This window comes from Antechinus flavipes, chromosome 2 (genome assembly GCF_016432865.1).
Source record: "Antechinus flavipes isolate AdamAnt ecotype Samford, QLD, Australia chromosome 2, AdamAnt_v2, whole genome shotgun sequence".
NCBI classification, from domain to species: Eukaryota; Metazoa; Chordata; class Mammalia; order Dasyuromorphia; family Dasyuridae; genus Antechinus; species Antechinus flavipes.
Genome location: NC_067399.1, coordinates 142,408,548 through 142,426,549, shown reverse-complemented (window position 1 = coordinate 142,426,549; position 18,002 = coordinate 142,408,548). Strand labels below are relative to the sequence as shown.

Sequence of the window (18,002 nt, the reverse complement as noted above, 5' to 3'; positions counted from 1 at the left end):
CCTTGTAATAGATTCCAGAATTTTGCCAGTAGGGCCAAGTCATGTCTTTTCATTTTTCTCCCCATCACATGAGAAGCTTGCACTAGGTGGCCTCTGAAGTCCTTTCTAGCTCTATCACTATAATCCCACGGTTTGAAGGACTGCCATGTGAAAGAGGGAATCGATTTTTCCTGCTTTCCCGCAGAGAACAGAATAAGGAGTAATGGGCAGCAGTTGGAGCATACCTGTCCCGGGCGTCAGAGAAGAGATGCTTGTCTTGTTTGGGTTGGATTAAGTAACCCCAAAGAAACCTAGTTTCTGTGTTAACTAGGTAAAGAGCCTATACCAGAGAAGCTGGGGGCTGGCAAGGACTCCACATTAGTCAAAGCCAGCTGCCTCCCTCCTTGGGTGGAGAGGGAGGTGCTTCTCTATTCTGTGGGTCAGTCCATATCAGCTGGAAAGAGCAAAACCTGAATAAAATGAGGGACTCCAAGAAACCCCTTTAATTGTCATTCTTATTCCCAACCCTCAAAAGATGAGACTTAGCCATTTTACTCATTCTTTGGATTTAAGCCACATTTCTCTCAGCTGTCTCCTCCTTTCTTTGTCCCTGAAGGCCCCTTCTCCCATTGATGAGTTTCTTCAGGAACCCGAATTTTGAGGAAGGCCCTGGCCAAACATCCTTCATATTTGGAACCTCGCTACCAAGCCTCCTGGAGCTGGGACCTCCCACCCACCTGCTTTTAGGCTCCATTTTATATATTTCCTCCCCTGTTAGATTGAAAGCTCCTTGTAGTCAGAGACTGTATTTTTGCTTTTATTTTTATATCCAACACTTAGCTTGGTATCTGGCACATAATAAGTACTTATTCAATGCTTGCTGACTTAATTTTGCCTCCAAAAAATAAGCAGTAGGTACATTATGATTTGAAGGACCCTAAGGACTACCTCCTCCCAAATATATATGTGTGTATTGTGTACATTATATGAATATAAAATACATATAAGTTATATTTTATGTGTATATATATAATATATATAATATATATATATATATATATATCCCATTGATGCCTGACATTCTTCCATTAGGAACACATTTCTTTGAATTAAGCTTTGCTCTCTTCCAGAGGGCCTTACTTAAAATATAAATGTCCCTATGAAGCATAACACCTCAAAATGCTAAGGCTTTAATGTGAATGACAGCCCCTGATTCTTTTAGAGAGGGAGAGAGGGGAAAGAAGGGAGGGAAGAAGAGAGGGAGGGAGGGAGGGGAAAAGAACTCTAACACTAGGGAGGGTATAAGGCAGGATGGAGAGAAAGACAGTACTAAAAAGTCACCAAAGATAAAACTCCTTTGACTGCCTCTACAATTTTACCCAGAAGGTGCACTGCCTCCTGGGGCTGATTATATCCTTGGAGTGCCTTGGCTCTGGGGAGTACTAGCCAGAACATAACTAAGTAGGAGTTCTTTAAGAGCAAGCTATCTCCCTTCTTCTCTTTTTATTCCCATTGGCACAATGTTTTACACATTAAAAAAAAAAAAAAAAAGCTTTTCATTCATTTGCTCATTTTCTTTTCCTTTCCTTTCTTTCTGGAAGCAGTGAGGCTTAAATGACTTGCCCAGGACTCTCCTGCATGTCTGAGACCAGATTTGAATTCAGGTCCTGACTTCAGGACCAATGCTCTATGCACTGTACCACCTAACTGCTCTTCATTCACTTATTTTAAGGGACATTGTATTCACAATAACCTGTGTAGCATATAAAACAAGTATTTTCATTCCCATTTTACAGATGATGAGAGACTCTAACCTTCCCAAACTCACAAAGCTACTTAAGCAGTCAAGATTTGAATCCTATTGCTCCAGACTCCAACTTTCCAATTTTTTGCCATATCCCCCATTACTTCTCCAGGAAATTAGCCTTGGTCACTCCCTGAGAGGCTGGCTGGGCAAATGCAAACCTGGCAAGGCTTCCAGATAAATTGAAAGGACTATAAATGCCTAAGATGGACCTTTTGTCTGGAGACAGATCTTCCAACATCCTTTTTATTATTCCATTCTTAAAATGATCAAATCACCATTTTTCTTGATTGAATATTTATTGAGGACGCTGTAATTTAAGGGATTCTAAGGAGCCCTGCTTTATCCCTCCCCCTCAAAAATGTTCAACAACAGATGCCTAAAATTCCACAATTAGAAATTCATTCCTAGGGTTAAACATTTCTCTACCCCCAAGGGCCTCTTTTAAGATGCAAGGTCCCCTAAGTGAAGGATCTCATTTAATTAAATTCATTTCCACAAATGTGGATTAAGGGCCTCCTGCACACCAGCCACTGTGTTCTGAGCCACAAAGACAAAAATGTAGCAGTCCCTGTTTGTATCCCAATGAAGGAATACAGCAGTACACAAGTAAGCAAAGACAAAATATGTACAAAGTGATTTCAAGAGAGAATGCTAATGTTTGGGGGATCAGGACCCGGAATTCAATTCTAGGAATCAGAGCGCCCACCAGACAGGAGGGCTGTACACAGAACAGAGACAAGAGAAGGGATGTCTCCACGGAAAAGTTAGTAAACCAGATGGCCCAGAGAAGAGAGAAGGTAAAGAGAGTAAAGAGATCTGGAAAGGTAAAAGGGAAACAGTTTGGGAAGCAAACTAAATACTAGGTTGTGGGGTTTGTATTTCCTCCAGGAAGCAATAGGGCTAACATTAAGGACCTCACTACTTCCCTTCCTGTGTCATATTCTGCCCCCTCTCTCTTTCCCTCGGCCCCTTTTTATTTATTCTGGCAATTCCCTCTTCTCCCAGGCCTTACCTACCAAAAAGAAAAATCTTCCTCCTTCAGGACTCTTCCCTCGGCCTCCAGCTCTGCCTCAGTTTCCCTAGTAGGCACCAAGATTGGAACCCCCTTAACCTCCATTCCTCAACCTTCAGTAATTTTCTCATGCCCAACAAGATTCTGTTATGCCTCAGCATTGCCATTAACCAACTAACAAATGTTACATTATGTGTGTATTTGTTAGTTGGTGGTAGATTTTTTTTTCCTTCTTTTTGGGAGGTAAGATGGGAGAGCAGAAAGAAAGATGGATCAAGAGGGACAAGCTGAGGCTTCTCAGACTCAGAAGCTGGAGTAGCCAGATATGGAGACAGGAAGATATCAGGATCTTGTTCCAGGATCCAGTGGGATGAACCTTAAATTCACTCCCAGTCTGCAATAGTTCCAGGCACCGAGACCTCTCAGAATTTTATCTGATAAAACCATATCTTTGGATTGTGAGGGAATGAGGGAATAGGGTAGAAGCTATATAGAATTAGGTTATCCCCCTTCCTCTACCCTCACTGCCCCCACCCCAGTGATCTTTCCTGCAAAGGAAATCTTTGCAGGAAAACAATTAAATGATCAGTCCTTCCTTGTGCATCTTATTAAATGAGTACCTCATGGTTCCCCTTCTAACAGCAAAGGATCGACCATGGACATCACTTCCTTACTCCTGTTATTTTTCTTTTCAGGTTCCTGGGCCATGAATGACTTCATAAAGCATTTCCACCTGGGCCATCCTGTGGCTGCCACCCAATTCCTCACCCAGAACTAGCTTGGTTTTTTAGCTAGACCTACTAGCCACTGGAGAGAGCTGCCAATGACCAGGGACGGAACTAGGCCTTTCTTCCAAGCTCTGTGCCGAAAGTACCAGCTCTTTGCCCAGTCACTCTTTCCCCCTATAAGGTCATCTCAAGCTTGTAGAAAAACTTCAGGTTGTGGCCTCTGGATTTGGAATCTCCTTGGCACCCTACCAAAAATAAAAATGACATCCTCAATTGCCATCTGGTTGGATATGTTGGCTTCTGCTCATTCTTCTTTCCTAAATCGGGGAAAAAAATCGATGAGAGAAAATAGACTTGGAGGTTGTCTCCAAGGTGTGAGGGGGATCAAGGGAGTGCTAATCTGGAGAACAGGAGATCTACTTTTTAATTCTGTCTTTGTCGTTAACTTTAACTTGATCCGACATCTCGAGCAAGTCACTCGCTTTCTTTTGGACCTCAGCTTTCTTACTTTTAAAATGAGGGGGTTCAATTAAATCAGGGGTTCTTGTGTTCTAGCAGTAGCCTCAGAATCCCATCTCGAGAGAGTTGAAGGAAAGGCTGAATTTCAGTTGGAGGTTTCTGAAAAAAGAAAGATTTTTTTTCCTCCCCCTTTAGGACACTTTAGGGGTTCAAGGACCCCAGGTGAAGAACTCCTAAAGTGGACGCTTTCAGTTTGGGTATTGTATAGTTTCACGAACCTAATTAATCAGCCACACCCTCCCTTCCACTTAACTCTCCTCCAGAGGCTTTCCCCTCGGAGTCCCTGAGGATTAGCTACCCTACAGAGTATGACTCATAACCTAGAAAAAAAAAGTCACTTAGGTTCTCTCCCCCTGCACCTTCTTGGTCTCCCACCAGCCGTCCCTCTTCAGCTCCTCATTTTTCCTCCACAAGTTCATATTTTCCAACCTTGGCCAGTCTTAAAGCTGGTGTTAATTGAGTGCTTTGAGATCATGAGAAGAAAGGCACTGCCCCAGAACGTAGGGCCATCCCCTTCCCACCACACAGCACCGTGGCCTTGCCAGTCTCTGGCCAGCTCTCCTAACCCGGCTGCGGCTCTCTGGACAGGCCTAAAAACGTCCCCCAGGGCTCCAGAGGGAGGTAGCCCACAACTGCACAGAGTCCGCTGCTCTCTTCCGAGTCCCTTCTGACTCCAACGTTGTGGGATTACTGCATTTAAGACCAAGCCGGGGGCCAAGAGGAAATACGGGTGGTGAAATCGGGTCCCACAACACCTCCCTCCTCCCCCCCCCCCCAAGCCCAGCAATCTGAGTTAAAAAAAGCAAAAGGAAGTGACCGTTTACAATGTCATGGAAGGCAGCCGCAATGGGGACTGTTTTAGTGTGTCAACATCTCCCTCCACATCATTCTCCACCCCCCTTCCCTCCACCCCCTCCTCCCAACACCAGGGTGTTTTTTGGCTGCTGGGTGAGTGCCAAGAGAAATAAGAGAGGCTAAACTTCCTAGGGCTGCACCAGATCCAGACATAGACAGATTCCCCCCTGATTCTCTTCCTTCTTTGTGGTGAGGGTGTTTATTTGGGGGTGGGGTGGATCGGATGTTTATCCTTCAAGGAAATTATTGACTTTCTTTGCCTTTTTTTCATTGGTTTCTCCCCACTCCACCCCCCATTCTCCCTTGTATTCTGGAGTTTTCTATCAGTTTTAGAAGAAAGCTCCTATCCCATTTTGCACTCTACCCTTAAATATATAGATACATATATTTTTACATATATTAATAATAAGAGAAACTGCTCTATGCTGTGTACTCTGTGACTGGCTAAGCCACACCTTTCTGGAGAGCCCCAGGGAGAAGAATGGCATACCTGCTCTGCTGTGGATATCTTTGGAAAAATTCACCTCAGCCTCAGCTTTCCTACATAAATTCCCTTCCCCCAGATTTTCTCTGTATTTTCCTCCTCCAGAAGTAAGAATGTGAGAGATACAAATTGCTTTGAGACCCCCAATAATAGATCTACTGAAAAGAAATATAGGAAAATGTCCCTGGACCTGGGAAAAGGTGATGATGACCACTTGGGAGAAGTGCCAGCTATCTACTGGGAAACACACATGCACCCTTTGGACTACTTAAAGCAAATCCAGCTCCCTCCCATTACATGCCAGACAGAGTGAGAGAGGAAATGGATCGTAGGAGTCAAATGTTGTGCATCTCCCCTCCTTGACCCATCGTCGTCCTGGGGCCCTCTTGGTAATGGCAAGGATTGCCCAGAAGAGAGCTCCCCCATCACTGCCTCCCAGGCAAGATCCATCCTTTAGCTAGATCCTGCCAATTACTCCTTGGTGTTCTACATCTGATTCTTCTCTGAGAAAACCATTGATTTGAGCTGATTACTCTTTGGGAGGATGAAGGCAAAAAGAGAGAGAGACAGAGACAAGACAGACAAAAAAGACAAGAAGAAGGAAGAGACAGAGAGAGACAAAGAAACAGACAAGAAATAGAGGAGAAGAAGAAAGGAGGGGGAAAAGGAGGAGGAGGAAGAGAAAAAGAGGAGAGGAAAGGGGAGGGGGAAAGGGAGGAGAGGGAAGAGAGAGGAAAGGGGAGGGGAAAAGGGAGGAGGAAGGTAAGAGGGAAGGAAAAGGAGACAGATACAGAGAGACAGAGAAAGATACAAGAAATAGAGAAGAAAAGAAGAAAGGAGGAGGAGAAAAAGAAGGAGATGGAGAAAAAGGAGAGGGGAAAGGGGAGGAGGAAAGGGAGGAGGGAGAGGAAGAGAGAAAAGATGAAGGAGAAGGAAGAAAAAAAAGGAAGAGGGAAGGAAAAGGAGAAAGAGAAAGGGAGAGAAGGAGAAAAGGACAGGGGGAGAGAGAGAGGCAGGCAGAGGGAGAAGGAGAGGGAGAGGGAAAAAGAACAAGTCACCTTGGAAAACTTCCATATAAAAACAATAATAATGATGATGACTCTAGGTACGAGAGGGAAGAAGGCTTGGTATGCACACTAAAGTTCCACTGAATTTCCAATGAGCTGTCAGCACCACACCTGTTTTTCCTTGCCCTTTGGGGTGGGGTCTATTCAAATGTGTGTGTGTGTGTGTGTGTGTGTGTGTGTGTGTGTGTGTGTGTCTGCCTGCCTGCCTGCCCAAGGAGGATCAAGGAAGATGAAGGAGGATAAGGACTAAAGATTGAGAAGCTGTTGTTTCTTTGTAAATAGCACTTAAGGTCGGAGAAATGGGTTCAAACCCTTGCTCTCCTATTTACTGCCCTGTGACTTTGGACAAGTCTATTCATCTCTGAGAAACTTGATTCCATTAGACAATTAAACCGTACCTATTATGGGCAACACACTGCTCCAGGCATTGAAGATACAAAAAACAAAACTGTCCTTGTCCTCAAAGTTAATAATCTACTGGGGGCGGGGGAGTGGGAGTAAGGGGAGAGGTAGAGGGAGGGGGAGGAAAAAGGAGACTGTATATGAAAATAAATGTGGTTCATGGAAAGTTTAGGAGGGAAGAAGCACTAATAACTGGGAAGATCAGAGAAGATTTCATGGCTGAACCTTGAAGGAAGACTCAGTTTCCCTATATTCGGGAGGATTGGACTAAATGTTCTCTAAAATCCTTCCCAGCTGCAGATCTTTTGACTCCGGTTTAGCAGCAAAAGGCAGAAATCTCCAGCAAATAATGTCGTGGAACTGGGGTGATGGGCAGAGACTTGGGGGCTCTAGCTGGACTCCCCCAGTTTCAATGGATTCTACTCAGCATCCCACTCCCCAAGTCAGATGAGGCAATGGAGTCTTGGATCTACAAAGATCTACAGTTCCTTAGCAACTAACAAGCAACTCCCTATAAAGACAAAGACCCTTAGATCAAAATTCTCCCTTCCCCCAGCCCTTCTGGGGGTGTGATCCACGGCTTAAGAGTAGGGTGAGGGGATGTTTCCCTAGCCTCCCCCCTTCCAGGATGAGTAGGGGCTGGCTCTGGGCCCACCTAGGAGGAGGCTGTCCTGATATTACCTGAAATTACCCCGTCCACACCGGCCCCTTTCATCCTGGCATCTCAAACAGTCGCTAATTAACTTTCCCATTTACACACCTGCAGGCACAGGCAGGCGAAGTCTCTTTCTCTGTGTGTATGTCTCTCTGTCTTTGTCTCTCTCTCTCTTTCTCCGTCTCACTCTGTTTCTTTCGCTCTGTCTCCCTGTCGCTCTTTCTCTAGTCTGTCTCTGTCTCTGTTTCTTAACGCATACACACACATACCCCAAATATCTCTTCTCTGCCCTACTAAGAGGTTCATAATCACGTTACAGACTAGGAAGCTGAGGCTGAGAAGAAGAACTGATTACTTGACAGAAGGATTGAGAGAAAAACTAAGGGGCTGAAGAAGATGAAGACTGCACAATTACTGAAGTATAACAGAAAAAAACAAAAACTCGCAGCTATTAAGAGATTGATACACACACACACACACAGAGTTACCTTAAGCCAATGGTCCATTAAGGCATAAACATTATGGGCAGTGGGGAAGGGAGTAGGAAAAGAAAGGAAAAGGTGAAAAGTGAAAGTAGAATGGAAGACTTACTAGAATGGCTTGATAGAAACAGTCTGGCTGGAATCTGGAATAAGAGTTTTGAATCTTAGCTAGTTCAGTATACTAGAACCTTGGGGAGGGGGGGTGGATCCTTTTTTCTTCTCAGGGCCTGAGTATTCTCATCTATAAGACAAATGCAGTTGAACTAAACCATCTCTGTGATCCTTTTCAATTCTAAAATCTGATTGTCCTAAGAGTACCCGCTCCTTTAGCTAACTGAGAGCTATGGGATCTTGGCCCTCCATTATATGGACTTCAGCTTCTTTGTGAAATGAAAGGGTTGGGGCTTCTAATGACCTTGTCAGCTCTGAGACAAATTCTATGAGAGTTGGGAGTGAGTAGTCACTGTGCCACCTTGGTCTTCCACAGTCCACTATCTCCAGATGGCCAATCTACCTAAGAGGTAGGGAGAGGCCAGGGTGAAACAGGGACTCACATTGTACTGTTTGTATCATGAAAATGAATTGAGAATCTTCCGCTTTAACAATCTCATTACAGAAAAATCCCAGTTCTTTGTTGGGAATCAGCCCAAAAGGAGGTCTATCACCCTAATATGCTTTAAAAGGAGTGTTGAGGAATGGGACTGAGAGTCCCAAGGGTCCCCCATCTGATATCTAATGTTTTATTTAATAATTGAACTGTTTACAAATTGACAAGATTTTTAAGTGGCCACTAAAGCCAATGCTTAATGTTGGCTTTAAGTAATAGAGGTATCATTTGGATTCATATCAAAGCTTTCTAAAATGGCAATAGTACACAAATGTGCCTTTTTCTACTATCCAAAACTTGCTGTGGCACTGTCTTCACCAAGAAACAGAACTGTGCAGCTCTTTAAAGCTGTTAGTTTCCCAAAATAAAAGGGTCCCCCATCTGTATCTCGATTACCTGTAGCCAGAATTTTCCTTTGGTTAGGGTAAAAATGAGGAAGAAAAGATGACCTTTTTTCCTCTCTAGAATATCAACTCCCTGACCAGGAGACATTGGATTAAATAAAGGAAGAGGAACTGGGGTTATTTACCAGGGGTCTGCTGAGCTTTCAGAAGCTCACTTTTTTACTAGACCATCTTGATTGCCACCCCCACCCCCCACTTTGGTATGCCTACCAATCTTAGGTCTAACTCATAAAGTGAAAGTGGAAGCCTCAAAAACAGCAAGTTAAGTGTGCATTTCCTTCAATAGCAATATGAAACACACCCATCAATTGTGAAGTCCGGAAGTATATATTGCAAAGGCCATAAATAGACCCAGATATGCTGGCATTTCTGCACACATATTAGAGGTCTTGTATGCATTCATTCATTCTTGTACTCATAGGCTTTTGCACACAGTAGGTTCATGATAAATGGTTATTGAATGATTATATGCTGAGGACTTTTTATGTGCTAGGCACTGATACAAAGGGAAGTTGATACAGTCACCCATTGGTGAAAGGAGAAAAGACTATCATAAGAGTTCCTAGATCATAGATTTAGAGCTAGAAAAGACTCAGAGTTTAACAAACCCCCTCATTATACAGATGAGGAAACTGAGGCCAGAGGCGTCGAGCAGTTAGCTTCAAAGTTGCACAGTGTGTGGCAGAGATGGTATTTGATTCCATGCTCTCTGACTCCAAAGCCAAAGTATTTCATACAAGGCAGTATCAAAGATCTTCAGAAAGAGTTGCAAAAAGGGAGGGAGGTTCCTCTAGGCTCAAGGAAGATTTTCTAGCAGAGGGGGCCCTTGAAGTGAAACTTAAGAGAATAGGTGGGATTTGGGGAAAGGAATGAGGAGAGTATGTCCCAAATAGGAAAGTGTCAGTAAAAACTTGGGGGAAGTCATCTGGAAGAAGTGAATACACATAGATCCCTTTGCCAGACCCCTAGAAAGAGTCCAAACAAAGATACAAGAGATGCATACTCATACATACTGAGATCCAAGGCCACAGGAATCATAGGATTTTTAAGCCAAAAGCTACTTTAGAAATTATTTAATCCAATTCACTAATTTTACAAAGAATCAGCATGGCACAGAGGCTATGGAACTGGATTAGGAATCAGAAAATCTGGAATACTGAAATCCCACCTCAGACACTAACTGTAAAAAATTACTGAATTTCTCTATGTGGAATTCCTCAAATGTGGAAATAGTGCTATAGTAGGATTCAAATGGCCTCTAAGGTCCTTTCTGAGTTAAATCCACAATTCTAGGAAGAATGCTGATTTTGGAGTCACCGGACCAGAATTTTAATCATTAGGACCTATGACAAGTCATTTAATCCATTTGGAGCTGTTTCCCCGTCTGTAAAAATGAAGTAGTTGAACTAAACAACCTTTAGGTCTCTTCTATATGTGTGATCCTAAGTGACCAGCGTCAAATCCCACAAGAAAGGCAGAATCAGGTCTTTTGACTTCAAATCCAGTGTCTCACTACACCACCTTGTGCCCCTTAAACACCTATTCTGTAGGCTATCACACACGGACATGGAACACGCTGGGGACACATACACAGAATACATATTGCAAATTCAGCAGCCCACGCAGAATCCCAGGGTTTTTACACCATTATGCAAATACGGTACAGCATACGGTACAACATACAGCATCCCTCAGCTCTCTAGGCATCCATGCAAACTGTCTACATGTTGTTCCATATAGTGCGGGGTACCCCTTGTATATGAAAACGATACCCGTTAAAAGAGAGGCAAGAGGCCACTTGAGGAGAAATCGAGATGGGTGCGCAGTCCCGTGGAATCTTAACCACAATTGCTCACTCTGCCTGTCCGGTCCACTGCCCGTTCCCTCTCCTTGGGACCAGTTGCCTCGCTGAGCGCAGGCTGTGGGGATCTGACCAGATGGAAACTGGGAAACTTCTCTTCTATCCTCCCCTTTCCACTGATAGGCAATAGCAAGATCCTGTTCCCTTCCCCCACCCCTTTCGGCCCCATCTCCAGCCGAGGCAAGGGAAGAAAAGGAGAAGCTGAGACTGAAAGTGGTGCGTCGGGCTTGCTAAATCGGTCCCCGGTAGAGGGGAAACGCGTCAGGTCCTGGGGGAAGTGGCTGAGTACGGGCCAGCCGCAGGGCCCCGAGCTTGGGCTTCAATGGAACAAAAGTCCCTCAAATAGATCTGACGCTTTGTTTTCGAGCCCAAAATATCCTGTGGCGCCCGCCCCAAATGTGGCTGAGGGAGGGAAGTGGGGCTAGGTCCCGCCGGGGTGAGTCCGAATTTCCATTGAGGCTACTTTTTCTTTTGCTCGAGGTCAGGAAGAAGCCTCGGTCTCTACCCAGAATGCCAGGATAGGTGAATGGTGAGGAGAGAACAGGAAATACGGTTCTGAGATTTGGGGGTCAGCCCAGCACCTCAATCTGTCCACCTACTCCACTCCCCTATTTCGGAGCCCTTCTTCAATCACACTTTGTGTAGCTCTAAGGTGTCCGTCCTACAGGAGGAAAGTTAGGGGGAAGAACTTCTGTCCCCTCTAGGGGAAAAGAGATATTCATGCAAAAAGCGGTCACTCATTCAACCAACATTTATTGTTTAGCTAAGCGTTGGGAATACCCCCTCCCCCCCCCCGCCAAGAAAAAAAAAACCTGCAACAAATCAATCCCTGCCTTCAAGAAGTATAGTGGAAGGAGGACTAAGATACCCAGATCCGCATCAGGTGGCTTTAGCCAGCATCCCTACCTTGTCCCTTCCCCCTTCCCTATTCTCCCCACCTCATCCCCCTCTCCTCCTCTCTCACACACACACACACACACACACACACACACACACACGAGTCCTGACACAGAGACCTGTGTCTTCCCCCCACGCCTCTTCCTTAGTTCGGGGAAAGTAGCTTCTGCCGCTCCGTCTGAGGGGTCACTCCAGTTCACAGTCGAGCCTCTCAGTCTATCTTGTTCCTGAAGTCAGGTTTTGAAGTCCGTGGGTTCCGGTATCAGGCGGGTAGAGTTGAGGGTGATTGTCTAGGGTCACAGAGGCTCGGAGGAAATGACTTGGGTTTCCCCTAGGTAAAAAAGTGAAGAAAGGCTTTCTAATGCTTTTATAAGAATTTTAGGGTTCCACGGTTTCATTGTTAAAAGCTCGTCTCTACAGAGCACTAGTCATAAAATTTCTTCTGCGTAGAAAGATTTGATTCTTACATCAATCTTATTAAGTATTTTAGAGAGTCTGGGCGCTCAAATAACTCAGGGTCACCCAGCTAGGTATTGTCAGAACTTGGACTCTAATAGCAGTCTGCTTTCCTCTTTCCCTCCATCCATCTCATCAGCCTTCCTTGAGCAATGCAGACTGCATCTTTCCCTGCCTTCTCTTTCTGTCATTGTTAAATCCTTCCATAGAGCTATTTAAACTGGGGGTGAAATGCCAAAGAAATAAGAGCCAGGTTCCACAAAGGAAATTATCCATTATTTAGAAAACTTCACTCTCTCTAGTTTCTTTCTTTTTCTTTTTTCTGGGATTAAGTGACTTGCCAAGGGTCACTCAGTTAGGAAATATTAAGTGTCTGAGGCTGGACTTGAACTCAGGTCCTCCTGACTTCAGGGATAGTGCTCTATTAACTGCACCACCTAGCTGCCCTCTAGTTTCTTTAAATAGAGAGCACTTCAAGAGCATTTTAAATGTGATTCTGTCGCCAAAAATTCAGGGTAGTATAGTGAAGATTATTCTATTTGGAGTGTGAGAATCAGGTTTGCCTTCTGTTTCTGCTGCTTAGTGCCTATGTGACCCTGATCCAATCTCTTAACCCCACCAATAGAGTTTTCCTATCTATAAATGATCAGTTTTTAGACTAGGTGACCCTTTCCACCTTTAACATTCTATTCCCCTATGTGATTTTTTTTCCTTATTTAGAACCTATTGTAATTGTACTAGGGAATATAGGGTAAGGTCATGGGAAGGGAATGTTAAAAAAAAATTAAATTTTTAATGTTATTTTATGAATGTTAAAATTTTTCTTAAAAATCAAACCCCTCTCGCATATAAGAAGACTGTGCCCAGATGATGGTAAGTGATTTGACCAAGATATTCTGGTAGCAGGTGCTGGCATTCTGGTTTTAACACCTGTTCTTCTGAATCCAAATCTTGTGTTCGATAGATCTTTTGAAAGCATCTTTTATGTTTAAGGTTATGTTCAAGGTTGGGAGGGCAGGGGAGAAAAACAAATAAGACCTGGTCCCTGCTTTCATTAGGTTTAATTGTTGGTAGAAAAATAAAACAGGGATTTGAATAACTTATAGAAGGTAGAATGTGACAAAGGCATAAGAGACAGAGAACACTGGGGGAAGAAAGGAAAAGCAATAGCAACAGCATTTGGTGAGAATCCCAAAAGGCTTCAAATATGTAAATACACCACAGCAATAATGTCATAGATTTTTAGAAGCAGTATAGTGCAGTTTGATATTAGAATTGGACTTAGAAGATCTGGGTTTAAGTGTCAACACTGATACTAGATTTCTGACTATGGTTAAGTTGCTTTGCCTTTCTAGACCTCAATTTCCTTGTCTGTAAAATACAAATCATAAGTATTATCTTCTGTTGTTTTTAAAAATGAGAATTCAATTCAATTGTGCCAAGCACTGTGCTAGACACAGAGGATACCCAGACAAAATTAAAGGTCTCCTGTCTTCATGGAGCTTATGTTCCACCAGGAGGAATCAAGATAAGTTTCAGTTCTTCATTGTATTGAAAATGTTGTCTGTGAATACAGCCTCCACACATAGAGCTCATGACACCTGTACGGTTTTGGCACACCTTAGTAGCCAGCTTTCATGAGTTTCTATGGCCCAAAATTTCATCACTAGGCAGTCAATCTGGAATTAAGTCTCTCCAACCTTAGCTAGGCAAATTTTACCACCATACTTGGACGTGAAACCCATGTTGGCAGAGCCTGAATTTCAACTGGCATAGTCTTTGGAAAACCAAGGTCACCTCCCTGCCATAAGAAAAGATCAGAAATGGACTTTATTGGGCAGAACAAGAATGCTGAGTGATTGGAAGGGCAAAAACTGGACAGGGCAGGAATTAGAATGGTAAAGTCTAATGTCTTCAGAAGAAAGTCCCAGAATTTTCAATATAGGTTTCAGAATAAGGGAGAGTGGTTGACATAGGGAGGTTAGGAGGATTCTCTCCCCACCATCACCATCGATTCTGTATCTGCTGATACCCCAAGTTTTCCTGCAGCTGTCCATTCACAATTTGTTCAAGAAACCACCTATTCTGGTTCCGTGAACTGAGAGCCCTCCAAAAACCCCCATGATCTTAATGTCTTCTACTATAGCCTCCTTTTTAAGAATTGATCTAAGATTTTGAAAAACCTAGAGAAAAACCTGAAAACACAGGAAATAAGACTCCATTTGGAATATGAACTCAAAATGGGAAACTGTATCAGGGAAAAACTGGGATCAAGAGTGAAATAAACAGAATGGAAGATAAGACATCTGGGGAATAAGTTTCTCAGGGAATCTAACAGCAAATCTGCTTTATCCATAAGGCTGAGCTGTTAAAGCTCTGAAACTGGGCTTCAGTTCAGATGAAAACTGGGGGCCTCATGATGATATTTACTTTGTTTAATTACTGACCTAATGAAAAATCCCCACAAGGACTACCAATATGATGAAGAAACTAGAAGGCATTTTGGTGCTGTCCATGACTCATGATAAATATGAATATAGGTGCTATTGAGTTCCCTGGGGCCAGAGACCTGGGGCAAAGGACTCCTGGCTTCTTTTTTCCCAGCTTTGTGATTAGTTTCTGTGGTCAATCCATAAACAGTAAGCAACCAAACAGGAGTAGCCACTTCATCTTTCTTGATTCAGTTTCCTACTAAAAACAGGAATGATATTAACAATATATGGGGCTTCAAAGAGCTATAAAACTGTGCATACTCTTTGACCCAGCAATACCACTACAAGATCTGTATCCCAAAGAAATCAAAGAAAAGGAAAAAATAATCTATATAGCAGGGCAATTTCAGACAAAACCTAGGAAGACTTAACATGAATTGATGCAAAGTAAAATGAACAGAACCAGAAAAACACTGTACACAGTAACAGTAATATTGTTTGATGTTCAACTGTGAATGACTTAGCTATTCTGAATAATACAACAATCTAAAACAATTCTGAAGGATCTATGATGAAAAATGCTATCCACCTCCAGAGAAAGATAATGTCTAAATGCAGATCAAAGCATTCTTTATCTTTTTTCTAGTCTTATGTTTTCTTTTGCAATATAGCTAATTATGGAAATATGTTTTGTATGACTTCATATGTGCAATCTATATAAAATTGCTTGCCTTAAGGAAGGGGTTGAGGAAGAAGGGAAAGAATTTGGAACTCAAAATTTTAAAAGATGAATGTTATATATGTAACATATACTTTAACATATTTAACATGTATTGGTCAACCTGCCATCTGGGGGAGGGGGTGGGGAGAAGGAGGGGAAAAATTGAAACAAAAGGTTTTGCAATTGTCAATGATGAAAAATTACCCATGCATATATCTTGTAAATAAAAAGCTAAAAAAAAGATGAATTTTAATTTTTACATGAAATTGAAAAAATTAAAATTTAAAAATCATCTTTAAAAAACCCAATATATGGGGCTTTATTTGGTGCCTTTGGAATCGTTGGAATAGGTGAAGGCAACCCATGTGTCAAGTAGAAACAGAACTGAGTGATTCAGAAAGCCTTGGCTATAAATGAATCTATAAGATTATAAGTTCAGACTTTGGAATTTGATTCTGGAACTTTCCCATCATAACTCGGAAGAAGAGCTTCCCAAGGGCAGCTCATACTATATGCCAGGTGATCAATGACCAGTAGACCTCTAGCTGGGTCAACTGCCTAACCCTCCAGCAGGAGTTTGTGAAAAGTCCTCAACTATGTTTAAACTCATATGGATTTCTCTGCCCCCAAAGCCTCAGTTATGTCTCTCAACCTCACTCATCTTCTGAATTAGCAACAGGAGGTACTCTTGCTGTAAATAAAATGGATTTGGAGGATTTTGGAAAGACCACAGGGCCTGCATTTTTAACTCTCCACAAAATAAGTACACTTCAAATTTATATAGCCCTTTCAAAGGCAATCCCAATAGACTTTGGATAGAAAATGCCATCTGTATCCAGAAAAAGAACTATGGAGATTGAATGTAAATCAACACATGCTAAGTTCACTTCTTTTTTCTATTTTTTTCTCTCCCATGGTTTTTCCCTTTTGTTCTGATTTTTCTCTCCCAACTGATTCATAAAGCAATATATGTTAAATAAGAAAAAAAAGACATTTATATAGCCCTTTATGATCTGCAAAGTGCTTTCCTCATTACAATCACAGGCAGCAAGTAGTACAGTAGCATTACCCCCATTTCACAAATAAGGAAATGAAGGTTTAGCATCCATAGTCACATGGCCACACAGAGTACCAAAGGGACTAATGAGTCCATTCCAGGCTGAGTAGTTTTTGCACTCCACTATGCTTATCACTTCTGATCTCCCCCACCACTTTAGGCCACTTTTTCTGCCTTCATTAACCTCGGTTTCCCTTTCTGAACTGCAGGACTTTCACATCTTCACTCACACACCCAAGTTTAATTAAAGTGAGTTTGGTGCTTTGAAGATAAACCACTGGCATTCAATTAAAGTTCCTATCACTTTTGCTTGCTTTTGCTTAACTGCCACTCCTCCTTACTCCAGCACCTGATTGCTTTATACACCTTGCTTTAATCTTCCTCTTTCCTGGCTGGGTCACTGCTCTAGAAATCAGAAACCAGAGGGGACCATGGATTAAATTTGTAGAGGAAAATCCTAAATATGATGGGAGAACAGAAGTAATCGATCTTTCTAGGTCATATGATAATAGATCAAGAACCAAAAGGTCCTTGGGGAAAATTTAGTGCACCCCCATCAATTTTTACATGCCCAAGATCATGCAGATAATAAGTGTCAGTAACAGCATATGAACCCAGTTTCTCTAATTCCAAATCACACAATCCTTCCAATATACCAGGGCACTCTACAGTGGACAGAGCACCAGTCCTGAAGTGAGGAGAACTTGAGTTCAAATTTGATCTAATACTTACTACCTATATGACTGTGGGCAAATCACTTAACTCTGCTTCCATTTCCTCATTTGTCAAATGAGTTGTAGAAGGAAATGGCAAACCAACCTAATATCGTTGCCAAGAAAACCCCAGATAGGGGTCATGAAGTATTCAACAAATAAAAAACTACTAAACAAATGCAATGTGACCACTCAAAAAGAAGGAAATCCAGATAGAAGGTGGCTTCCCTCCACTGCCCAGCATTGTGCTATATAGAATCCATCCTTCTATGAAGAGAAAATTGCAGCAGGAAAGGAAGCACTTTCTTTGGAGGGAAATGAAAAGAAACAGGATCTCAGCCTCTGAATCAGTATCTCAGGATCTATTTCCTACTCCATCATTAAAATGTTGGGTTGGCTGTGTCCCTTCGGCAAGCCCTATCTGTTTTTTCTGTCTGCGTGAATATTACATATATACACATACAAGCATAAACACACATATATGCATCCACACAGGATGTAGCACAAGTCTTAGAGAAGTTTTGAACATAAGTGCATATAAATGTTTATGGAAAGAGAGATGGATGTGCCTTTATAGCTCTGTCTCACTTTGATTCTATCTCATCTCTTTCTCTCCCTCCCTCCCCTCAACCCACTACCTGGTAAAAATAAATATTTTTCTCTCTCATCTTTCCTCTCCTGAACTGCTACTATAGAGAAGTAGAGGATCAACTGATGAATGACTGAAGTATTGTCTTGCTCATTCTTCAGTATCCAGATCTCTGACCTTGTTGATCTGCACCCAAGAAACCAAATGTGCAGCCTCAGATGCCTCACCTAGTGGGAGAAAGGGTCAGAGATTTTCTCACTCAGGGGAGGGCCCCT

General features: G+C 42.6%; 1 protein-coding gene across 3 annotated transcripts in view; it reads left to right on the top strand.

The window, feature by feature from the left end:
* Positions 1-3,805, top strand: part of PEBP4 (phosphatidylethanolamine binding protein 4) — a 257,467-nt gene extending 253,662 nt beyond the window's left edge. For 2 of the 3 annotated variants that reach the window (XM_051975718.1, XM_051975715.1), the window contains one exon: positions 3,494-3,578. Coding sequence is in view for 1 of the 3 variants with exons in the window: in XM_051975716.1 (XP_051831676.1) it covers positions 3,494-3,576 (83 nt within the window). In the remaining 2 variants the exon portion in view is untranslated. Of the gene's footprint in view, positions 1-3,493 lie in introns of all 3 variants that reach the window. The other variant, XM_051975716.1, reaches the window with a different exon arrangement.
* The last annotated feature ends 14,197 nt before the right edge of the window (positions 3,806-18,002 follow it).